This window comes from Hibiscus syriacus, unplaced genomic scaffold, assembly GCF_006381635.1.
Source record: "Hibiscus syriacus cultivar Baekdansim isolate YM2019G1 unplaced genomic scaffold, ASM638163v2 tig00010533_pilon, whole genome shotgun sequence".
Taxonomy (NCBI): Eukaryota; Viridiplantae; Streptophyta; class Magnoliopsida; order Malvales; family Malvaceae; genus Hibiscus; species Hibiscus syriacus.
Window position 1 is genome coordinate 1,042,884 of NW_024062223.1, and position 25,273 is coordinate 1,068,156.

The 25,273-nt window shown below is 33.1% G+C and overlaps 4 protein-coding genes and 1 pseudogene across 4 annotated transcripts; 3 read left to right on the top strand and 2 right to left on the bottom strand.

The window, feature by feature from the left end:
- Positions 1-2,596: 2,596 nt before the first annotated feature.
- On the top strand, positions 2,597-6,908 carry LOC120204149 (annotated as a pseudogene).
- Positions 6,909-7,267: 359 nt separating this feature from the next.
- LOC120204153 (ubiquitin-like protein 5) lies at positions 7,268-7,599 on the bottom strand. Its single transcript, XM_039204251.1, has one exon. It carries the CDS (start codon positions 7,491-7,493, stop codon positions 7,272-7,274), a length of 222 nt encoding a protein of 73 aa, XP_039060182.1. The 5' UTR covers positions 7,494-7,599; the 3' UTR covers positions 7,268-7,271.
- Positions 7,600-8,660: 1,061 nt separating this feature from the next.
- Positions 8,661-10,501, top strand: LOC120203995 (WPP domain-associated protein-like). Its single transcript, XM_039204109.1, has 4 exons — positions 8,661-9,721; positions 9,881-10,007; positions 10,271-10,372; positions 10,451-10,501. The coding sequence occupies exons 1-4, from the start codon at positions 8,661-8,663 to the stop codon at positions 10,499-10,501; spliced, it is 1,341 nt and encodes a 446-aa protein (XP_039060040.1).
- A 5,882-nt stretch (positions 10,502-16,383) lies between these two features.
- On the top strand, positions 16,384-17,160 carry LOC120203996. The gene has a single exon (XM_039204110.1). The coding sequence runs from the start codon at positions 16,384-16,386 to the stop codon at positions 17,158-17,160; it is 777 nt and encodes a 258-aa protein (XP_039060041.1).
- Positions 17,161-18,472: 1,312 nt separating this feature from the next.
- LOC120203942 (LOB domain-containing protein 1-like) lies at positions 18,473-21,200 on the bottom strand. The gene is made up of 2 exons (XM_039204075.1): positions 20,888-21,200; positions 18,473-18,866 (listed from the first exon to the last, which is right to left on the bottom strand). Exons 1-2 carry the CDS (start codon positions 21,170-21,172, stop codon positions 18,549-18,551), a joined length of 603 nt encoding a protein of 200 aa, XP_039060006.1. The 5' UTR covers positions 21,173-21,200; the 3' UTR covers positions 18,473-18,548.
- Between the last annotated feature and the right edge of the window lie 4,073 nt (positions 21,201-25,273).

Here is a 25,273-nt window from a genome sequence, read left to right on the forward strand (position 1 = left end):
CTCGTCATTTTCTATTAAAAATTTGACGGTTGTCTAGCGTTAACATAATGACTGAGATGTGATAGTCATTTGAGATTTTGGGATTATATTTTATCATATCACAATTAGCAAGTTAACGTTCAACTCAGAATATTATCAATTTTTTTAACAGAAAATGACGAGTTTGGAATACAATGAACAGTCGGTTGATCATTTTGTAACTTTGATAGTCGAGAGACTCAACAAAGCAACATTCTATAACCGAATGACCATTTGTAACTTTTAATAGTCGAAAGATTTAATAAAACAATACTCTATAGTCGGGACCATTCTCATACTTTACCCAAAAGAAAAAACATAAAACGATAAAATGTCGAGAGATCTGTTAACATTCTAAAAATAGAGTTTCAACTTTGTAGGGGAAGCTCAGAAATAAAACTAACAAACCAAGAGAAACAAAATGGTATAAAAAAGAATTGAATTGCTCGCAAATTTCAGAAACCCCTCTGGTTTTCTCCCAATTTGATTCTCTGATTCCATTTATTGGGATCAGAGGATCATCTTCTCTGTTCTCCTCAAATTCAAAAAGAAAATGGAACGAACATAATTGCCATACGATAAACGTTCTTCATTGAAGTTGAAGAACCAACTTCTTGAAGATTGTATTTTTTTTAGTGATTTTAAAGCAATGGGTGTTCCTCAGAATCAAGCAACAATGGAGGGTTGGTTATATACAATACGTTCTAATCGCATTGGCTTACAGTTCTCTCGCAAACGTTACTTCATTCTTCTTAACAACGTTCTCAAGAGCTACAAAGAAATCCCCAGTCATGAGAAAGTGGTAACCCCCTTTTTTAATTGATCCCTTTTACTGCTCATTTTTATTTATTTTGGTTGAGTTATGGATTTTTTTACATGTTTTGAATAGAACACATTTTGGAGAATGGAACATATGTTGTGTTTTTTTTGTTTCTTTTATGATGATGTGTTATTGGTTTGATGAGAATCATGGTTTTCTGGGTTTGACTGAGGCAAATGCATATGTGTAATAAGTATGTTCATTTGATCATGTTTATACAATTGCATATACATATTATGTTTGCATGTTTTTATGTATAGTTTTCTGGATTTCACTGGTTGATTTCTGAACATGCAATGAGCTCATTCAGAATTCACCTTATGATCACATGAACCAACTTAACTCCTATGTTCATTTAATCATGTGTGTGTGTGTATACATATATGTTTGTATGTCTGTATGTATAACTTTCTGGATTTCAACTTTAAGTGATTTGTTTTGAAAACCAAGTTGAACCCAATGTTCATGTGATCATTTTTATGCAGATATATATATGTTTGTATATATATACTTTTCTGGGTTTCATTTTTGTTTAAATGGTTGGTTTTTGTTATCAATAGCCAATATCTCTGTTAATGGCTATGCTTATTATCACAGTTTCATTCTAGTAGTTGGAAAAGAAGAAGAAGAAGAATCCAAATTTTATATCTTATGGCTTTGAGTTCATTTGGTAACTGAATTTAAGACCTTTCTAACTATTGGGAATAAGGAATCTTATCGTGATAAATCACTATTTTAGAAACGAATTAGTCCCTATACGTGTTATCGTTATAAGGAATAAGCGCCTCCTGAGGTTAGCATGATCTCTCCAAGAACTTGTACACCCGGAAAATGGAACGGACTTTGACATTACTGCTATAACAAAGGATTCATAGGAAGGAGCAGAAAGATTCCAATTAACATAGTGAAATGATTAATGCTCAATTTCAAGTACCACTGCCTAACATTTTTCACCACAATCGTGATTATGTAGCTTCCTATATAGATTAACCAGAAATCTACCAATTACGGTCCCATTTAGTTAGTGACAACAGTTGTATCAAAGTGTAATAACCCGAAACCGTTCTTTTGTAGGAGTCTGTTCGAAGTGCTGTAATCAATTCGAGCATTCGGGTTACGGACAATGGAAGGGCGAGCATTAACAGGAAGGTATGATCAGTAAATGATGTTTCCTTTCGATGCTGCAATGTTGATATTTAACGCTTACGATGTGTTCACCACATGCAGGTTTGCTTCGTTTTCACCCTTTGCAGTACTTCAGATGATAATGATAAGCTTAAGGCAAGTAAAACTATGAGCTGTGTCGATTTTGATGTCGAACATATTACTTATGCTACTCTGGCTCTTCATTTTTCTTTAAGTAATCATGTTCAAAAGCTCCAGCTCCGTATCGGACATTCACAATCGAGTCCGAGTAACATCTAGTTAGCAAGCAATTTTCTAAAATTGAAACATTACAGTTAGGTGCAACTAGTTCAGAGGAAGCCGCACGGTGGATTCATTGCTTGAAGGATTCTGCACTAACGGTATACCTTCAATTAACTTAAAATTTGTGACTTTAATGGTTATTCTCAGGATAAAAGCCTTATCTTATAATATATAATATTTTCTTCAGGACTCTTCATGTCGTTCAAAGAATGTTTTACCTTCTCCGAAGAATATATAGTCATCTTCGAGGTAATTATATTTGATAATCTCCGGATTTGTTCTGAGATGCTTGTTTGCTTTAATGATCGATATTCCTGCACGAACAGATCAGCTAATCCGAAGAGCACAGACAACAAAGTCTCTGTCCATTGGCCATTCCACTCATCGGTTAATGCCAACGCAATGACATCCGATGTTGTTGCACCTTCACCTTGGAAGATATTTGGTTGTCAGAACGGTACGGATTTAAGTTCATAATCACATTTTCATGTTCACAAGCGCAATGCATCGTTGACGAAAGGTGTCGCTAATACAGGGTTACGGCTTTTCAAAGAAGCGAAAGACGTGAATTCTCGTGGAAAGTTAGGTTGCTTTTGAACATCATTCATGGATGTTGTACTCGATATTTTCGTTTGGCTGAATAAACTTCTTGTTCCCAGCAGTGGGATGATATTCCGGCGATAATGGCTGTCGGTGTGGTCGAAGGGACCTCAGAGGCCATTTTCCGTGTGATCATGTCTGTTGGTCCATCAAGATCAGAGTAAGATTGCCACCAATCTAATTTCCATTATATATATATATAAGATTGCCACCAATCTAATTTCCATTATATATATATATATATATATATATATATATATATATATATGAACCAGAAGTTAACAGACTGTCTTGCAGATGGGATTTCTGCCTCTATTACAGCAGCGTCGTCGAGCACATCGACGGTCATACGGATATCATTCACAAGAAGGTGTATAGTGATTGAATACCATGGTTAGATTCTATTTCTATGCCTCCTTGGAACATAATTTCACATTTTCGATTCCGAATTGATCACAGTTGTTACAGGGGAATGAAACGAAGAGATTTATTACTTCAACGCTACTGGAGACGAGAGGATGATGGCACATATGGTACTATATCCTAAACTAAACGCATGAAGTATTCGAAATGTTAGTTTCGAGCTTTAACATTCCATATCTGTTTTGTTGTTGTTGTTGCTGCAGTGATTCTTTACCACTCTGCGTCTCACAAGAAGTGTCCGCCTCGAAACGGCTACGTCCGCGCTCATCTAAAAAGTAGTTCATACTTCACATTAGGAACTTAAAAGTTTTCCGATCAGACCTATGGAGACTTCATTCGGACGATAAACATAACTGTACTTATCTGATTTGAATGTTTTCTCTGATGACTACATAGGTGGGGGATATGTAATCTCTCCGGTGAACAATGGAAAACAGTCGCTTGTGAAGCACATGCTTGCTATTGATTGGAAGTTCTGGAAAATATATCTCCGAACACCGACCATGAGATCTTGGACGATTCGTATGCTCGAGAGAGTTGCAGGTGCACCTCTGCTTGATCCCTGCTAGTTTTCCTTTTTCCATTGATGTAAAATGTTTTATTGCACTTTTGGATTCGCAGCCTTACGAGAGCTGTTCAAAGCGAAACAAGGAAACTATTATCCTGAATGCTTGTCTTTGGAGTGGACAAGTGATAAACATCTGGCTCAAACCGAAAAAGAGGATGTTAAGATTGAGGATGATGCTCTAACGGATGACAAGGCGGAGAAAACACTGCCCGGATACGTAAATCTATTAGGCCTCAACGAAGAAGCGGATGAGTTCTTTGATGTTCCTGAAGCAGATGAATTCACAGATTATGATCGCTTGGACAGTGAGTGGTCTCCTGGACCAAGTTCGCCTGTACTTTCTTGATCCCCTATATTAGGTTCTCGGTTTTCCAATTCGTACTGAGTTCAAACAGATCATTAACTGTGTTTTTATTCCATCATAATCGAACATGCAGAGCAAACCACTTCCGAAATTAACATCAGCAAGCCATTTAGTGAGCAAATTGCAGAATTTTGCAAGTGAGTTCGACTAGGCTAACCAAAGTTGTCGAGATAATCAATGGAACAAATGCACATCTTAGGTGTTTCTAAACTATTATTCATGCTGCAGATCAAAAGAAGGGTTACACTGTCAATCAAGAGGTGGCTCGGGACTACGGCAAAGTCTTCTCCTACGGAACCTCTCTCCAAAAGGACCCGACATGTGCTTTACCATGCAGTTGGTCGGCCGGCGACCCTTCTTTTTTGATACGTGGTAAAACTTACCTGCAAGACAACAGAAAGGTATTGATTCACTTGCATAAGATATGCTACCAAGAATGCATATATACATCTATGTATGCATGTGTCCAGCTCTTCATTTTTCTTGAAGTACAAGCTTTCGATACATATTTAGACACGAGTATGAAGATACGACCCTCTTCGCCTCCAAATACATGAAAAAAACTTGGAAAACATCAACATATCCATGTCAACACATACTAGTATTCGATACTCGTACTCGAATCTGAGTGACATAACTAGAAAGCCTGTTTGTTTTCTTTATTATGAATTTGTACTCGTTATGATAGTTCAAGGCAAATGGAACGCTGATGCATATGGTTGGAGCAGACTGGTTAATATCCGACAAACGAGAAAATGATATGGGCAGCCGAGTTGGTGGCATTGTTCAGGTCGGTTTATTTTCCGATTTTCAACGCTCGACGGCTTGATCCCATGTTATTAAACATGTATGATGGAAAAATAAACTTCGTTGAAATATTTTCATGTAGAAATACGCAGAACGTGGTGGACCAGAGTTTTTCTTTATCATCAACATGCAGGTTTGTTCGATTTCTACATTTTTTTCAATTACTTCATACAGTTTTTGTCGGCATTCATTTGATATGCTCCCGATTATTATACATCAGATTCCCGGATCGCCGACGTATACGCTAGCACTGTACTACATGATAAAACCCCCATTGAAGATCACCCTTTGCTGTACAAGTTTGTCGATGGAGATGATGCCTATAGAAACATGAGATTTAAGCTCATACCATATATTTCTAAGGTATGCAAAATTTCAAAATTAAGCTTTCAAGTTTCCTACATAGCCAATTGAGCCATCTCGGATATTCTCGAGACATGAACGAAAACTCAAGCAAATGCTGTTCCCCCCTCCGAGACGACTCTGTAGCCAGTTTTTTAGATGTGTAAACGAGCTAAAAATGAATCAAACACAGATGTCTCGTCTATTCACCTAGGCTATTTACTCTGTTTTACTGAATAATCCTCTTCAGGGATCATGGATAGTCAGAGTGTTGGAAAGAAAGCCTGCTTACTCGGTCAAGCTCTCAATACTCGATACTTCCGTGGGAAAAATTACTTGGAGGTAAATTTCCGAATCGGCAAATTCTCAAATCAAGTGCAATACAACATGAATGATGATTGTGTCATTGTCTTAGTTGCTGATATGTTATTGCAAATTACTTTGCTCTGTAAAAACTGAATGCATTTTTCAGTTCTCTGTTTTTCAAGCCATCGATTTGTATTGTGTTACCGTACTGAAACACATTTAAATTTCGGGCAGAAATTGATATAGGGTCTTCGACGGTGGCACAGGGTGTAGCTAATCTTGTTCACGGTTATCTGAACAATTTGGTTGTAGAAATGGCGTTCATAATACAGGTAAGACTTCTGTGAGTGAAGTTTCCTCCATGTCTCAGCATGTGGACTTTACTTGAGTAGCAAGCAACGAAAGAACTATGAGACAAATAGCTTGCATATTGCTATTATTCTGATTAATTTGCTTCCATGTTGCTTCGGCTCATTGTTTTCTCATGAAATTTAACATTCACAATCGAGTCCGAGTAACATAGATTTGTTTGTCGAGAGTCCGACTAACATAGATTTGTTTGATTGTATTGATTACACACAGGTAAGACTTCTGTGAGTGAAGTTTCCTCCATGTCTCAGCATGTGGACTTTACTTCAGTAGCAAGCAACGAAAGAACAATGAGACAAACAGCTTGCATATTGCTATTATTCTGATTAATTTGCTTCCATGTTGCTTCGGCTCATTGTTTTCTCATGAAATTTAACATTCACAATCGAGTCCGAGTAACATAGATTTGTTTGTCGAGAGTCCGGCTAACATAGATTTGTTTGATTGTGTTGATTACACACACGAGTCCGAGTAACATAGATTTGTTTGACGGTGTTGATTATGATCCATGACTGTTGATTATGATCCAAACACACTCAAGTTCGAGTAACATAGATTTGTTTGATGGTGTTGATTATGATCCAAACTACTTTTTCAGGGTAATACACAGGAGTTACCGGAATCCCTACTTGGAACATGCCGGCTAAATCATCTTGATCTATCGAAGGCTCACATAGGGGTGCCATGATCTATCGAGAGGTTGAATTAAACAGGAACCATTGTATAGATTCTTTTAAATTTTGATTTCCCTTACCATTCAATCAAACTGAAAGTGAAAACATGAATCCATTGATTTGATCGTTTGGTAGGGTTTATATAATTCATTCCATGTATTTTTTAAAGCCTTGTAATGTAATTCTTTCACATCCTTTATTATCTGAATAAAATTTATATTTTGTTACAACTACTCCTACCAAAATCTCTTTGGATTTTGAAAACATGAAAATCGGTCGGGAAAAAAAGTATTTTTACCGACAGTTTCTGAAGAAATATTCGTCGCTAAAAAGCGTTTCATAATACACACACACATTCATGCTGAATTTAACACCAACATTTTTCTAAAGAAAACCCCAGAATTCATAAGCTAATTCTTCCATTAATAGTACTTAAAAGAGATGAATCCCACCATCCACGATTATGTTACATCCATATATGAAAATCAAAGCTTTGTTCAATCAAAGACCATAGAGATAACATAAAATAGAAACCCTGGTAATCATAATCTTTTAATTGTAGTAAAGTTCGAGGCCCATACCATCATGAATCTCGTAATCCTTGAGGGTGATATGATCCTTGTAGACCGTGTACCACTTCTGGATACGGATTTTGTCGGCTCGGGTTCCGGTTTGCGCCGCCACCAGCTTCTTGAGGTCTCCGATGGTGTCGTCGTCGTTGCACTTCACGCGGACCTTCTTGCCCAGACGATCGTTTAACACCACCTCGATCATCTTCGGTTTTTGTCGAAAGAAGAACTTCAGAGAAAACCCTAATTCCCAAATTCGCTAAAACTGGAGAAATAATGAGAGAATCAAAGCGTGGGGTGGATTTTTATTAGGGAAAAATAATTTACCAGCTCACTATTATTGACTTTTGGTTTCCCAAACGATGCCGTTTCGTGCGTTTTACAAGTTAACCTTTTTAAAATGGATTAATACCTACCTTACCACCTCTACTTAGGAAAACTTTCACTTATACTTCTTCATTATTATTTTTCTATCAGTTTGACCCTTCAACTTTCATTCTCGTATGTCCAGTTGGCTTCCAGACATTTTATATATATATATATATTATTTGTTGAAAATATATTATTGAAAACAGATCTGTTAACATTAATAAACAGAACAATAATAATTAAAAATAATATTTATAGGATCTAAATTACTTGGTTAATTGGTTAAGATTACTTGACTTAACCAGGAGCTTCGGTTCATTAGTAATCCAGATGATGCTCAAGTCAAGAGTTCGAAATCAAAGGGTTTACTGAGAGGACGATGTTTCTCGGGAGGTCACGATCTCAGGAAATCGAGTACGACCAAGCCCACTACGACCAAGGATGATGATGGAAGCTTTGTTAGAAAGATGATAAACAATCATGGACCCATAATCCGGAGACAAAGCGACGAGCTCAATTTGTTGACGAAAGAAATTCTTCGACATAAATCGAGTCCTTTACCACCGAGGAAAGGAAAGGATATCGTTGATCTGAGACGATGGTTTCGAGAAATTATTGTGAAATTGGAGAATTTAATCAACCAGAACCCTGGGATTGGTGATTGTTCTAGTGACAATAGGTATGACTATGAACTGCAAAAGCCTCCCGAGGAGAGGCCATTTACAGACGGTCGAATCGAGATCGAGAATCCCGGCATTCACAGTATGGAAGAAATATGGGAAAAAGTGACTACAAAAACCCCAGTTTCTGAAGAAAGAAATGAAGATCCATGGAGTGAAATAAAGCTTCTGAAACAAGAAATGGAGGATTCAAATCTGCAAAACAGGATCATGGAAGAGACTTATTTAACTCTTTTACGAAGTTTTGTCGATGAATTTCATATCGAGATCATCACATACATGGCCCAGTCAAAGAAAATGTGTATGAAAACCTGATCGAGGAAATGAAAACCGAGTGGAACGAGAAAACCGGAAGTGAGAAATATGGTACCTTGTACGCCAAGCCAACAGTATGGGATCTCGATTCTGTTCATAATTCTATACCTGCAAATCATCAAACATTACTCTATTCGGAAAACACGAGCCTAGAGGAATCAACACACCCTGATTACTTCTTTCGAGCACTTTGGGACGACATTTACGCGTTCCTTTTATGGAAAATCATCGGTGAATGGAAAGAGAACATAGAAACTTTCAAGTCTACAAGTTGTTTAGGTGAGGAACTGTGCTTGATTGTCTTTGGTGAGATTGTTAGAGGAATTGTAAACACTTCCAAGTCTACATTCATCGAACTGCAACAGATTAAAATCGACGAGAGTTCGAATCACAACTTTGAGTGCGATGATAAATTCTTAGAAACAGCGACAATGTCGATCAAGGATGATGTTTTGAAGATTTTCCTAGCTGATATGATCAAGGAACACCAGAAGGAAATATATGCATTTAGTCTTGAGAGTCTCATCAAAGAAGATATTTTCCAATTTGTTCTTGTTGAGTCAGTGAGACAAGGTTGCATTCTAGACAAAACCGATGACCGGACGAACCGAGAACAAAGTCCGCACAACTCAATGATCTCAGTCGATAATTTGACACATATCCTAGATAGCCTAGTGAAGTTTTTCGAATACGAAGAAACCGTGATACAAACTGCCTATTCCGAAACAAAACAACGGAGAACACAACGTCAACACGTTGCACCCGGATTCGAGTTCACTCAACACGGCCATTGTCCCGGATTCTTTACCTACGACGAGAACAGTACTAATTCGACAAGTATCAAGCTTGAGAAAGCTTTGTTGCAATTGCATTATGGCAAGGCATTATTGAGTGAGTTAGGGTCCGAGTTAGGCATAACATTAAACAATTCAAATTCACACAATGCTACCAGAGATTGCAGGAAACCCTCCATTGAGGAATCTCTTGAAGCCTTCATTCGGGATTCATCGCAAACGTTGCGGAGTTTCGAGTTCAAATCATTTACGAGATTAGGAAGGCATGCCTCGAGGTACTTAAATTTGCCTATGAACTGCAGTTCCTTGCTAATGTTCCTACATGGAGTATAATTAACCGATCAATGCATACTGAGATCATACATAACTCGAATCGGATGAGTGCCAATTCATACTCGAATCCGAATAACACACGATTCAATTCCGATTTGCAGGTTGGATGAAATGAAGGGTCAGCTAGATAAAGTTGCCAAAATCGCTATCTCGCATATCCAAAAGGAATCACTTTACAAGAAAGCTTTCATTAGGAGATGTGAGAATCTACAAATGGCTGAAGCTGAGGTGATTTACCATAACTTCACTTTATCCTCTTTCTTTTATCTTCCCGAATCGGATCGAATTATTCGTCCAAATCTAAAGGATTTAATCAAAAATTGATTGATCCGATTCGATCCGTTCGACCATGAACACATCTACCTGTAAAAATTGATTCTTGACCTATTCAATTAACAATCGATACTTGAAAAATTAGACCAAATCGAAAACACGATACGATCGAAAATACTTTTGTTTGTTTATTTATTTATTTTATGTTTGAGAAATAGGTGGATCTTCTTGGTGATCAAGTGGAACATCTTAAAGAACTACTTAAGAAGATCTATGTGAAAATTCATCAACATTCTCCCACATTGCACCACTATTTTGAGGTTAATTTTCATTATTTAAAATTCCTTTTCAAATTTATTTTTTTATTTTATTTATTTATATATATTTTTTTCCGACAGATCTCGGAAATATTGAAGTTAATAGAGATATTTAATTTATTAGTCGAGTAATCTAGATTAAATTATGCTGAGTTTTATTACGAGGGTGATTTGCTTAATCAATTTTCTTTATTTAGAATTTATGACTTTTTAAGTAAAAATAATTAGTAATTTTATTTCAAAAGGAAATTCTTGTATTACAAGTAAAAATGCTACCAAATTCAACATACTATGATGTAAAGTTGAATCTAATTAGATGAACATGAAAGAACAAAAGAATAAATAAATAAAAATTACTACATATTATCTAAAATTTGATTCCCTGTTGTCGACACTCAGAAGTCGGATCCTTGTTTAAATCGATTTAAATCCATGATCTTGATCATCTTTTCGCAAAGGAGAAATTCGACGGAGAAATGCCGATCGTGTGTTGTGTTCGGACCGAGCCGGGTGACCTCGATACAAATTCTGAAGTGCAAGGTTCTCGAACCGTCGAAACCGCAACCTTTCTCGTTTCCAACTGCAATGTACCATGATTGACAGCAGGGACATCGATACCGCGGCAGTTCGGAGAATTGGCGAACGAATCAGCCGGATCCCATTGGTCGTTCTCGAAGTCCGAATGCCTCGGAGAGGCGCGAGAGCTTTCTACACTTATTTCGGGATAACGATGGAGGAGATGAACCGGAGACGTCCCACGCGTCGGAGTTGCCGACCTGCTCGAAAACGGCGTTGTATTCTCATGGTAACAAAAAAACTCACCCCATAGAGATATCGATTATGATATCTTCGATTTTCTCATGGTAACAAGAATTTATGGTAAATTCATACTGAAAAAAAAAATATTTGTTAGATGAGCTAATTAAACATTTTCTCGAGAAACAAACATTGGGCTTGTGATTTCGGCTTACCGTGCTCCACACGAAAAACGCTAGTTGAAATGCATTCTGCACAATAAAAACAATAACATATTTAAACAAAAACATATTTACATCGTATATATATTTTTCATGTTATAATTTAATATTATGGTCGTTCTTTTATGATTTTTTTTTGTTCAAATTTCTGAATGTTTAGCTTACCGTGATAAATCCATGTCTCAGTGTTAGATAATCAACCTTTGTAACTGACCCGTAAAATTGTCTAAAGAAGCACACATGCAGGGTCGTGGCTGGGGGCGCAAACTGCACGACCGCGCAGGGCCCCACAAAAAATAGGGCCCCACAAAAAATGGGGCCACAAAAAATATATATAGTGGCGTTTTACCAATAAACGCCACTATAGATGGACTCATTGCGACGTTTTTTCAAAAAAACGCTACTATTATTGTGGCTTTATTGATAAAACGCCATTATAGATGGATTTATTGCGGCGTTTGTCAAGAAAACGCCACTATTATTGCCCCGAAATCGAATATATCTAGAAAATAGGGACCCCTTTATACGAATTCGTACAGGGCCCCCGAAAACCCTGCCATGGCCCTGCACACATGCGAACGACTAAATATATTAATAGTTATATAAAATTTATTTATCACATAATTTAAATACAAGTATTATACTTACAATTCAAACCTAAATTTCTCTGGATCTGTATTAAAAAACCAAATCAAGATGAATTCGAATAATTATAATAATTTTTAATATTATTTAAATTTTCATAATAAAAAAATCAAATAATTTATAAACAGGGAATGGAATTAATTAACAAAATGGTTGAGTAAATGATATGGGGAAAAAATTCCCAATATAATCTATCTCGGGAATTATTTTCCCATCTATGGTGAATTGTGTAGTACCAACTTAAAGAATTAAGTTGCTTCACACGTCTTCAAGTTAAATATGAAGACTCTACGACCACATGGGGTCTTCAGACAAATGAAGAAGACCCCACAACTGTACGTCGTCTCCAGATAAATGGAAAAGACTCCAGAAATGCACGGTATCTTTAGATTAATAAGAAGTCGTAGTTTATAAAATAATATAATGGGTGCGTTATATAAAAAAATCATTTTTTCCACGACCATATATGGAGAGGAAGCCGGAATTAATTCATGCCTTTTCTTTACACTTGTCGACTTCTTTAGGTGGATATTTAGCAATAGATTTGGTATCACAGGGACGCCACGTACATGAGTATCGATGCTCATCCTCTTAAAACTTGAAAAACCCTCTCTTTCGGTTCTTAGACGCTTGTTTAATGTTGTTAAGGCCATATATTTGTCGAGTTATGCAAATTATTATCTGTTTAAAGATAACTTTTAACCATTTTACATTAAACACGCACACTCTGGCATTCCTGGTGCTCAAACCCGAAACCTCAAGGAATAACAACAATTCTTTTATCACCATGATCCGTTGGTAGTGCAGCTTTCATATGTTTAAATACACTTAATTATGACAGTGAATTGATTTCTTAAGAGATTTGAGAACATTTTAAATGTGACCATTAAAGATATGGGTAAAGTACACAAATAGTTATTTGATTATAGGGTATTACTTTATTAAGTCCCTCGACTATTAAAAGTTTCAAAATGATCATCAAGTTTTTCATTATATTCCAAATTAGTTCTTTTTCGTTAAAATATTAACAATATTCCGAGCTTAATGTTAACCTGTTGATTGTGATATGATAAAATTTGATCATAAAATCTCAAACGACTATCATATCTCAGTCATCATGTTAATGTTCAGCTTAAATGACCGTCAATTTTTTAACGGAAAATGACAAGTTTGGAACATAATGAATAGTCAAGTGACCATTTTGTAACTTTTAATAGTCAAGGGACTTGACAAAGTAGCACTCTATAGTTGGAGGACCATTTTGTAATTTTAACAGTCGAAGCACCTAATAAAGAAGTATCATATAGTCGGGAGACCATTTGTGTTCTTTACCCTAAAGATAAGTGTCGTTTATATGAATAATTTAAAAATAAGTACTATTCTCATAAAATATTTAAATTCAATTTTAATAAAATTAAATTCAATGAACAAGGCTAAATGTTCCAAATTTCTTGCCCAACAACAAAGCACGTTCTTGAAGAATGATTTGAATTAATTAATTAATTGTTTTGTTTTTAAGTGAAAATCAAAAGGCGAAGCCCATGAACTTTGACTGTTTCCTTATTTTGACTTGCAAATATAATAATAACTTGATGATGCCAGCATTTTATAACTGTCATGGATGAGGACAGCTTATAGAAGTTGGGGAAAATTACTGATAACGACAAAATTCAATTCATTTTTCTTTTTTGGTACTTAAATTCTTTTTTTTTTCGATTAATAAACAACACAAACATATGGTTCACACACACACACAAAATAGGCCAAAATTTCCAAAGTGAAAATAAGTGTACTTAAAAAGTTAAATTAAATATTAAATCTTTAGATAAAATAATAACTATTGATAAATAAATATGTCCAAAATACTTGTTAGTAAAGTCTATATATAGTTTCAACTTTTATTTGTTTTTTTGGTAATCAAAATTGACTACAGCTACAGATATTTATATTTAAATAAAGGCTTAATACTGAAACAAGTGCCCAAACTATATTGATTCTCCTAAATAGGCGCCTAAACTATTTTTTGACTCATCCAGGTGCCTAATGTTATGAACATTACTCATTTAGGTGCCCAGGCCGTCAACGGTTTTAATTTCCCCGTTAAGTGATATGTGTCATAATCTGGTGATTTTAAAATTTATTTTTTAAAAAATATTAAAAATATCATTATATTTATGAAAAACAATTTCTCTTAAATTATAAAATAGTTCCAAATACTTAAAATCCCTAAATCCTAACCTTAACATGCCGCCTTCACCCTTTATGGCCAAGAAAACCATCACCGGCGTAGTCCCTGCCATCCTCATAGTCATATGTCGTCGTAGTTGTCGCAGATTGGCCATCGAAATAACATGAGATCGTAATTTTCAACCTAGGGTTCGTAGGGTATAAAACGTCGATTCATCGTCGATCGACCGTCGATCTATCACGATTTCATAGAGGTTTCGGTCACCAGGGGAGGGGAGGTGGGTGGAGCTTCATCGAAGGCAAAAGGCGACGATTAGAGTAGGTTTAGGGGTTGAAATGAAGGTTTTCAAAGTTTTGAGTTTATTTCAAAATTTGTGTTTTCCTTATATATATATAATTTTTAATTTTAAGTAAAAAAATTTTAAATTTACCAAATTGTGACTCATGTCACTTAACGGGAAAATTAACACCGTTGACGGCTAGGGTACCTAAATGAGTAACGTTTGTAATATTAGGCACCTGGATAAGTCAAAAAATAGTTTAGGCAACAATTTAGAAAAGAAAAATGTATAGTTTGGCACTTATTTTGGTATTAATCCTCAAATAAAACTCGCAGAAATTAAAAATATTTTAAAATATTAAAATATTTATTTAAAAATTTTAAAATATTACAATTTAAACGTCTTAATTACTGTTAAAGTCAACGATGTACGTATTCCTTGTTTATTCTCCAGGTAAGTACTAACTAGGCTTCCTTCACCACGTGGAAGACCTTCAAGAACAAATTATGTTGAAAATTAGTAAACAAAGGGACCGAATTGTAGAAAAAGTATTGCTAAAATAATTATATAAAAAGCCCCTCAAAATTAGAATATTTCCTTCCTTTTTTGCTTTTGTATCTTCTTAATTGTAACTGTGTTTGAATTCACAATGGTATGCTTCGTCCATTGGACTCAAATAGCTGACTAATTTAGAACCTTCACAATCTCAAGGTATTTTGTTATAGGGTAAAGTACACAAACGGTCCTTGAATATAGGGTACTACTTTATCAAGTCCCTCGACTATTAAAAGTTATAAAATGGTCCTACGTTTGTAGAGTGTTGCTTTATTGAGTCATTCGACTATTAAAAGTTACAAAATAGTCACTCGACTATTTATCATATTCCAAAATCGTCCTTTTTCGTTAAAAATGGACGATATTCTGATCTGAACGTTAACATGTTGAGTGTGGCTGATCCCAGTATCTCAAATGACTATCATATCTCAGTCACATGTTAACGTCTAACTCAAACTAACTGTCAATTTTTAACAGGAAAATGATGAGTTTGGAACATAATGAATAGTCGGGTGACCATTTTATAACTTTTAATAGTTGAAGGATTTAACAAAGCAACATTTTATAGTCGGAGGATTATATTTTTACTTTTAATAGTCGAGAGATTTAATAAAGAAGTAATCTATAGTCGAGGGACCATTTGTGTACTTTACCCTTTATTATATTATTTAGCCTTTTTTGCCCTTTATAAATTAGATAAAGAAAGAGACGAATACTGATGTTTAAAAGTTGAAATTCAATCCCATAAAAAGAAAATTCACCTAGAAAAAGCCACCTTCTAGAAGGCTAAACATTGTATTTTACAAAATAACAATTTATACATATAATTTATTATTTGATTCACTAATAATTAGGATGATTATAGGTCGGGTAGAGTTTTTGGGTCATTCGACCTTGATCTGAGCATAATATTTCTTATTTCTTATTTGAGTCGATTCAAATTTAAAGAAATTTCACCCGACCTAAAACTTAATTTTTAAGATGAAAACATGCACCAGCACCAACACCAGCACCCACATCCAATCCAATCCGACCCGACTCGACCCGACACACACATTATATATATATATATATTCTCAGTTTTATTAAGCTGGTTTATTTTTGTTCCTCTAGAAGCCGTCTAAATATATATTATATGTATATATATATATATATATATATATATATATATATATATATATATATATATATATATATATATATGTGTGTGTGTTTTTTTTCTAATTTCTAACTCATTCTTCCATTAGAACTTCATTTTCCAGGAAAACAACCCTTGTTTTCGTGGTAGTATACTTTGTTGTTCATCTTTCTTGATTTCGTTAGTACTTTTCCCAATTGGTGCTGGGAAGAATTGAATCATAAGAAGACCATGCAACAAATCAAAGATTCCTGGAAAGACTTTGGTGATGAATCCAATGAAGAAACACTTTCTCTTTGCGATCTCGTGATGGAAAATGATCGTTCAAATGAGTTCTGGGACGATGATGATGATTTCTCAAAGCGAGATGAGAATGGCGATCTGTTTGAGTTTTCCAGTGATCATCTTCCTGCTTCGGCCTCAATTTTCCCGGAAAACAACATCATTTTCTGTGGGAAAATCATTTCTTCCAGAGAAAGTCAACCCATTAATGTGGGCAACAAATCTCAGATGCCAAAATTCAGAATCGAGCGAGGAAATCACGAGAAGAGCAAGAATTTCAGCTGCGGAAACCGCTGTTTGTTTCCCTGGAAAACTTCGTCGTCGTCGTCGCCTTCATTATTCAACAAGTCGAGAACGTTTCCTTCATCAAAATCAACGAAAGAATCAGAGAGACGGAGTTTCAACAAATCGTTTTCAGTGCCGGCTTCGGTTTCCAAGAACAAATACGGGAAATTCAGCGATGAAAAGTTTTATTTTCCGGTCAAACAAGTATCGACTCCGGTTAAACCAAGGTGGTATTTGTTTGCATTTGGAGTTGGAAGGTTCCCGATGGAGATTGAGCTTAAGGATATGAAGATGAGACAGAGCAGGAAATATACGACGATGAAGTTCCGATCACCAGGGGGCGACCGATCGGAAAATGTTAAGAGTGATCAGAGAAGGAGATCGGGCAAGGGTTTTCGTATATTGTTGAAGGTTTTAGGGTGGAATCAAATATTTATTTAACTAACGACTACATTATCATTTTTGCACTTAAATCTTAGTTTTAGTATTACTATTGTTATAATATTTTAAAGGTAGAGGGTTTAAATGTGTATTAATCATTAATTTAAGGTATAATGATAAAAAAGCTCTTAATTTTGTCTAAATAATCATTTTAACCCTATTATTTTTTTAAGTATTTTAGTCGAATGATTAGTCGATACTATGAGGTGGTGATCAGGTTGTTCGATTCGGGTGTTGGGTGAATCATTTTAGGTTTGAACAACATTTAATTTAGTTCGTTTTAAGTCAGATGATTCAAATTTAGTTTAAGTTTATGATAAGTTAGATCGAGTTGGATATCAGTTCGGATCATTATTGAATTGATCGATTTTCTAATCGAATCAATTTATTTTTAACTCAAATCAACTTTTAGATTTTTAGATCAATTCAAGTTAACTGAATATGAATGAATCAATACATTATAAAAAAGAAGCTAATATCTGAAATATATTCGAATCTGAATCCTAATAAATCTAGACAAGGCCATGCATAATGAGACTCAAACTTTAGAATGTATTCAAACCTAGACCAAAAGAATAAAATGTAAATAATACCACATATCATTTTTTTTTTCAATTTTAGTACTTAAACTTTCAATTTTTTCAAAACCATATTCAACGTTTAGTTTTCATTTCATTTTACTACACCGTCTTTAAAAACTTAACGCATTTAGTACATGAACTATCAGTAATGGTCCGCTTTAGTACATACACTTTTAATTTTTTAACGTTAACTTTTGAATGTGATACTAAAAGGAAACAAAAACTAAAGTTTTAACAGTGGGGTACTAAAATGAAATAAAAACTAAACTTTAGTTATAGTTTTGAAAAAATTGAAAGTTTAGGTACTTAAACGACCAAAACTGATAGTTTATGTACTAGACATGTAATTTACTCTAAAATCAAATTATGTTATTGATCCTTAAACAGTATAGGTAAGTTGAAAAATTAATCCTCATATTGTAACTTAAACAAATTTAATTTATATATTTTGAAGATTCAAGAACCAGACTCAATTGATATAAGAACAATATAACTAAATATGAAGACTAAATGGAATCGAGAAATATAAACTAAATTAATATTTTTTTTACATAATACACTAATACAAAAACTAAATTATTTAAACCAACAACCAGTTGGTTTAGTGGGATGAGACACTAGGTCCCTTAAGCAAGGTCAGGGGTTCGAATCCTGGCGTTTGTGAATGAAGCAAATTGGGTTGGGAGGGTCGCCCTCGCCTCTGCATTATCCGATTTGGATTAGTCGGTCAATAGATCGGATAACTTAATTTAATTTAATTCTTTATCCCCTTAATATCTATAATTATCATGACTAATTAATTATCCCTCACGTCCAAAGAGGCTCCCAAGCCGAAGCAAGATTATTATCATCGAGAAAACAAGTGGTGTCGATTTGCTGAGAATTGGCGTTGTTGGGTTCTTTGGAGTTAGTCATTTCCAATATAATGGCTAGCAAATTGGCTTGTTGGCACTGCATTGTCACGATCTCGGCTTGCGCCTTGGCCAGTTGGGCTTGGAGTTCACTCGCTTGCTTTTGGAGCTGGCATATGGCCCCGGCACAACCGTACACCGGGTCGCGGATTCGGGCGCTCGCCTCGTACACCATGCTGCTTACTGCGTCGGCTCTGTGTGACTCCGGAAGTTCCTGAAAAGAAAAAAGAAAAAGATATAATTTTAGTTTGTAGAAATAATTGAACATGTATAAAATTTAGATTATCTATTAAGATTGATATATTTCAAATTGAGGGTGATCAAACGGGTAATTCGGTTAATCGATCAAATCGAATTACCCAAATTTCATTAATCGATTTCCACCCTTTAATCGTTAACTGATCTGATTTTTTATAAAAAAAATTAACTTAACCGAACGGTTAACCGGATTAACCAAAATTTATAAATAATATATATTATATATTTAATATTTTTGGTTTATTCGGTTAATTCAGTTGGTTAATTCAGTTAAAATTGAAGTTTAAACACCCCTAAAGCTATATAATATATTAAATGTTTAATAATTTTGATTAATTCTGTTACTTAACTGATTTTGAACAGAATTAATTAAAACCGAAGTTTGAAAAAGAATCATTATCCGTTAATCGACCGAAATTTCAGTTCGAATTAAATTTTAGATAAAGATTTTGTAAATTTAGATTGATTTGGTTTAAGCTATTATTTGATAATATCCTTAGGGTAAACTATTTCATTGACCGCTTAACTATTTAGTTCTTTTATCACCGATCATTTAATTTTGTCAATCAGATCACTAAACTATTTAATTGTTCTCAATCATGACACTTGTTGTTAATAGTTAACGGATTAAGTGACATGGTAGTTAAATATTTAAGTATAATCACATATTTAGTCATTGTTATTTATATATCCTCTCAATTTAGTCTCACTTTTAATAAATTAAAATAAATTTAATCATCCAATCGAATGGTGTCACATGTCGTGCCAATGTCACCATTCGGTTGGAGAGATAACTTTATTTTACTTTAACATATTTATTTTTTTCCAATTAGAGAGTGACACATGACACCATTCAATTGAAGGATTAAATTTATTTTAATTTATTAAAAATAAGACTAAATCGAGAAAATATGTAAATAAAAGGACCAAATGTGTGAATATACCAAAAATATTTAACTGCCACATTACCTAATATGTCAATTGTTAATGGTATGTGGTTTGATTGATAAAATTGAAATGTTGGTAATAAAAGTAAAATGACTAAATAGTTAAATGGCCAATGCTACATTTTACCCATATTTTTATTTCTTTTAAGTTTTTAACAATTATTTGAATTATCGGGTCGATCTGAATCAAGTTTAACGAAAAATTTGAACTTTTTCCCCAAGGTACGAGTTATTGTCAAGGTTAATAGACTCGGGTCAAATCGGTTAAACTTTAAATAATAATTTAATTATTCAAATAGGTTCGATTTAAATTATAATTTAATAATATTTTTCCAAAAACATATATTAGAAAATTTGACCTACTATCCAATTTAATCCAACTTAATCAATGAACACAAAATCAATTATAATTGTCAAATTAAGTAATTATTTGAAATGTTTAATTAATTATAAATAATTTCATTAGTACATATTCGTCTTAATATATTCTCCGGTAACGTATGAAATAATTTATATATATTAATAGGGTAAAATATATCATTCCTTAAATTTTTGAATTACTCATGTTTTAATATTTTTATTTCTTATTATTATTCAATATAAAAAATAATTTTATTAGTATTTCAAAGGTCGGTGGTGATCGACATTGATTTTTTTCAATCTTTTTAAATTTAATAATAATAAAATATTATTTTATTATTTATTTTAAATTATTTTTATATTAAATAATAATAATAAAAAGTTCACGTCATATAAAAATAATAAAATAATTCAGATTGATCGAAACATGAATAATTCGAAACTTCAGTGAATAAATAAAAAAATGAAAATATAATGAGTAAAGTTCTTCAACGATGAATGATATAATTTAACCGTATTAATATTTTTGCTTGTAATTAAATTATAATTATGAATTTGAAAGAAAACTCCTAAAATATAAAAAGAAAATGTATCTGAATTTTGTTAAAAACAGGTTAAAAGATGACAATTTTGAAGAAAAAAATTGAAAGAGCAGAGGAAGAATTTATACCTGCAAAGATTTGATGATATTACTGGCTCCAAAAACTCGATGAGCAATGGTGAATTTGTAAGGCTCGGTCGGAGGAAAATAAGGAGCCAAAACACACTTCTCGACGCAGCGGCGGCGAAGGATTTTGCACGCGGCGCAAGGGCTGAGAATAACCGTGGGCGGGGGAGCAGGAGAAGCGGGTTGCGGAGGAGACTGAGAGTTGGGAGAAGGAAAACGCGGCGAAGAAGAAGGAGGAGACAGAGAGAGAGAGGATGAAAATTGGGCGCATTTTTCATTGTTCTCCATTGTTGAAATCAGCAAAGGGACTTGAGAATATACTGAGGAAATTGCTTTTAGTTGAAAGCGGGGGAAGGAAACTATATAAATAGAGCAGGGAAAAGGGAGAAAATAATAATAATTTCGTTTAAATTCATGTTACTCTATTTTTTAAATGGCACGTGTTTGAATATAAGGTATAATGACATGGTTACTCCCCAATGTTTGCTTAAATATTCACTTTGCCCCCAATTCTTTTTTTTGATCATTTTATCCTAACGTTTCATTTCTTTTTAAAACATATCATGTTGGATGAAAACCGTTGGTTGTTGACGTGGAATTTTCACATGTTATCGATTGTTGACATGACATGTGTATGTCATCACTCCGGGTGATGTGGCCACATCACCATTTTGAATGATATGACACATCATCATTTTGGGTGACATGTCAAGTCATCAATCGATCATATATGAAAATATCATGTCAATAACATATGTTGATCATTAATCAATTAATGTTTTTCATTCAATAGGGTCTGTTTTGACCAAAAATTGAAACGTTGAGAGGTAAAATGATCCCAAAAAAGGGGCAAAATGACCATTTGTCCAAATGTTGGGGCAATTGTGTCATTATGCCTAAATATAACTATTTAGGTTTAAATTTTCATTTGTTTAAAGTATATTCTTACTAAATTTATATCACATACTCTTTTATTACCGTAAAATATTTATTTAACTTCAATTCTTTTTTTTTGACAATAAATTTATTAATTAATTAATCAATCTTTCATACATGAACTTTTTAGTTTTTTTTTTCTTTTTTCGTTTCAAGTTTATTTTTTTTATCAAATTTAAATCACGTGTTCACATAACACAATAAAATATATATGTAACTTTAATTCTTCTTTTAATAATCAAGATGTACGTTACCGAATCGAGTAATTTTAACTTTAAAAAATAAATACTTATATAAATTTGATTTAGATTATACCATGTGTAAGTCTAATCATATATATGTTGATTGTTAGCTTAATTGTGTTTTAAAATGATTAATTCTTAGAATGTATATTAGAGTATGCATTACTTTTATTTTCTATTACCATTGTAATTAGAAGTGAATAAAATTTAATTTGATTTAAAATATTTTTTAAAAAATTTAAGTAATTCGAGTTGATATAGGTTTTGAGTTTGATTATTTAAAGTTCGAATAATCTAAAAATCAAGAGTCAAACGATGTCGTTTTGGCCTTTAGCTAAGTAACGTGATTGTTTTGTGATTTAATACGTAATTTCTTTGTTTTTTCAATTCCTCATTTGTTTAAGTCTATTTTTTCTTATCAAATCTCGATCACATGCTCCTCAATCATTGTACAACACTTTTATAGTTTCAATTCCCCTTTTGACATAAATTTTCTCTCTCTTTTTTTAATTAAGTCCTTCAATTTTGTATTATTTTCTCGTTTCTTTAACCCTTCTTCATTTTAAGCCCATTTTTAATCAAATTTGGACCACATGCACCTATAACATTATAGAATATTAATGTAGCTTCAGTTCGACAATAAATTAACTGTTTAGATAAAAAAACACTAAAAAAATTAATTTTGTTATTTTTTATCATTATAGTTTAATGAAAAAATATCAAATTTGGGTTATTTTCTTTATGAATTTAATTATTTTATTCTTCTTTCAATCTCTTTCTTGTGCTCCATAATTCTATCATTATTTTTTATTTTATTTTATTTTATTTTATTTCACGAAGTGATCATAAATTATCATTACCATGCAAAGCCAAAAAAGTTTCTTCCACATAAAGGCAAAATCATGACTCTCTTTAGTTTAAGTAGCTGGAAAAAACCCATAAATTTTGTGTTCATATTGAATAAAAATAATAATTTAAAAATATTTTAATTAGATAAATGGGTTCAAAAATAAAAAAAATATCATATGTCTCGTTTATTTTTTAGGGTAAATTACAAATTTTATCACTTAACTTTCTTTTCATTCTTATTTTGATCATTAAAGTTTAAAGATTTTCGTTTCACTCATTGAACTTTCGGTTTACACCTCTTTCGGCACATTGTTGTTAAATACTTAACATCGTTATGACTAGACGTTTGGATTTTAAAAATCGTGAAATAACCCCAAAACTTTTATCTTTTTTTGAGAAAACCCTGATTTTGAATTCTTTTAATTTCTCGACGATGTAGCATCTTCTTTCAAATTTCAACGATTGAGAGGTGGAGAAGGAGAAAGTGAGATTTATATCTTGAGTTCAAGCTGATTGGATGATGAAAATTATAGATCAAAATGGTTTAAGGTTTCACAAGTTTTAAGTTTTAGGTCGATTTTCATTAGTTTTAATGTGAATTTGAAAAAATCTAAACGCATTGAGTGGACAAAGATGATGAGTTCGTCAATGTCTTGAGTGGTCGGAGAAGATACTAGAGAATGGAGATTTCAATATCAGTGTGATACAAGGACGAAATTGCATAACTTTCCTCTTTGTGAGAAGAAGAAGATGATAAAAAAAAAAGGAAAAATGATGTGGATGACAAGTGGAAGTCGTGTCAACAAAACTAGTCCATGTCAGTATATTTAACTGTCATGTCACTTGTCCATTTCTGATTTAACTCTCGAGCGACCAAATAGGAGCAAATAGAAAGTCAAACGAGTAGCTGAATTTTTTTTAGAAACTTTTGTGACCAAAATAGGTGTAACAAAAAAGCTTAATGACGAAATTTACAATTTACCTTTAAATTTAATTCATTACAATAGAATGTATTATTTTGTAATTTTTTTAATTTCAAAAATATTTTTTTAAGAAAAGTATTACACATCTTTATTTTTCTTAAAAAAATTTATTTAAATCAAACAACAATTATCATTATCAATTATTCTTTAATTTACACTTTAATTCTTCCCCCAACTTAATATTCTTTCTTGAGTCTAAAGTCAACGAAAGGTATTATAAAAAGTACTCAACTTTAAACTATACTTTGTAGTGGGGCAAATCATGGTCTACAATTTGTTTTCAACGAAGGGGACCAAAGTGAATTGTGTTTGCAGCAATTTCAAACTTTGAGAAAGAACGACATAAATTCTATTTTTATTTAAAAAAAACTTTAATTAAATATTTACTACTACTGATAAAAAAAACATGTTTAAAAGACAGACATTGGCCTGTCGTTAGGGATGCAAATTACAGTGAAATGGGTTAGAATTTAGCTTTCTAAACCTTTTAAGATTAAATTATTCAATCTCACGTTAAGTCCTTTAAATAAGATTAGATGTTCGAAGCCTGTTATTATAAAGGGTAAATCATGCGTTTAGTATCTAAACTATAAGTTCAGGTCCGTTTTAGTACCTAAACTTTCATTTTTTTTCAAAACCATAGTTTTTGTTTCATTTTAGTACCCTCGTTCAAAATTTAATGTTAAGTTTTGATTTTTTTTTTAAGTTTAGGTATTAAAACGGAAAAAACTGATAGTTTATCTACTAAACACGTTAATTTTTTAACGAAGAGTTACTAAAATGAAACAAAAACTACACGTTATGTATGATTTTGAAAAAAAAAACCTAAAAATTTAGGTACTAAAACAAGACAAAACTTATAGTTTAATTACTAAGTGCATAGTTTACCCTAATATAAATGAAGAAGGTTAGGTTGAAAAGATCGCTCTCACAGTATGTCTCTACCATAATTAATCCGATTTAATTGATTAACGAATCAAATATTAGTGATTTTACAAAAGAATTTTATTTTTATTTAAATATAATGTTAGGATTTTCGGAAGCTCGAATCGACAACCGGAACAGTTTGCAAAGAGGAGTCAGAACGGTTTTGTGTTTAGGGAGTAAGGAGATTGAAAAATAGAGAATTGCACGGCGATTTATAGTGGTTCGACTTTCTCAATCAAAGTCTACGTCCACTACCTTAGCTCCTCACCAAGGATTTTCCAATAAATTCACTAATTTGTTCTTTCTTTTGAGGATAAAGAGTAACCTTACAAACTCCCTAATTTTTCCGGGCTAAACTGGAACCTTTCCCTAGCTTTTACACGGGCTAAGCTATAACATTTCCCCTTTACAAAAGGATAAGAAATGTAAACAAGAAAACCTCTCTAAGGTAG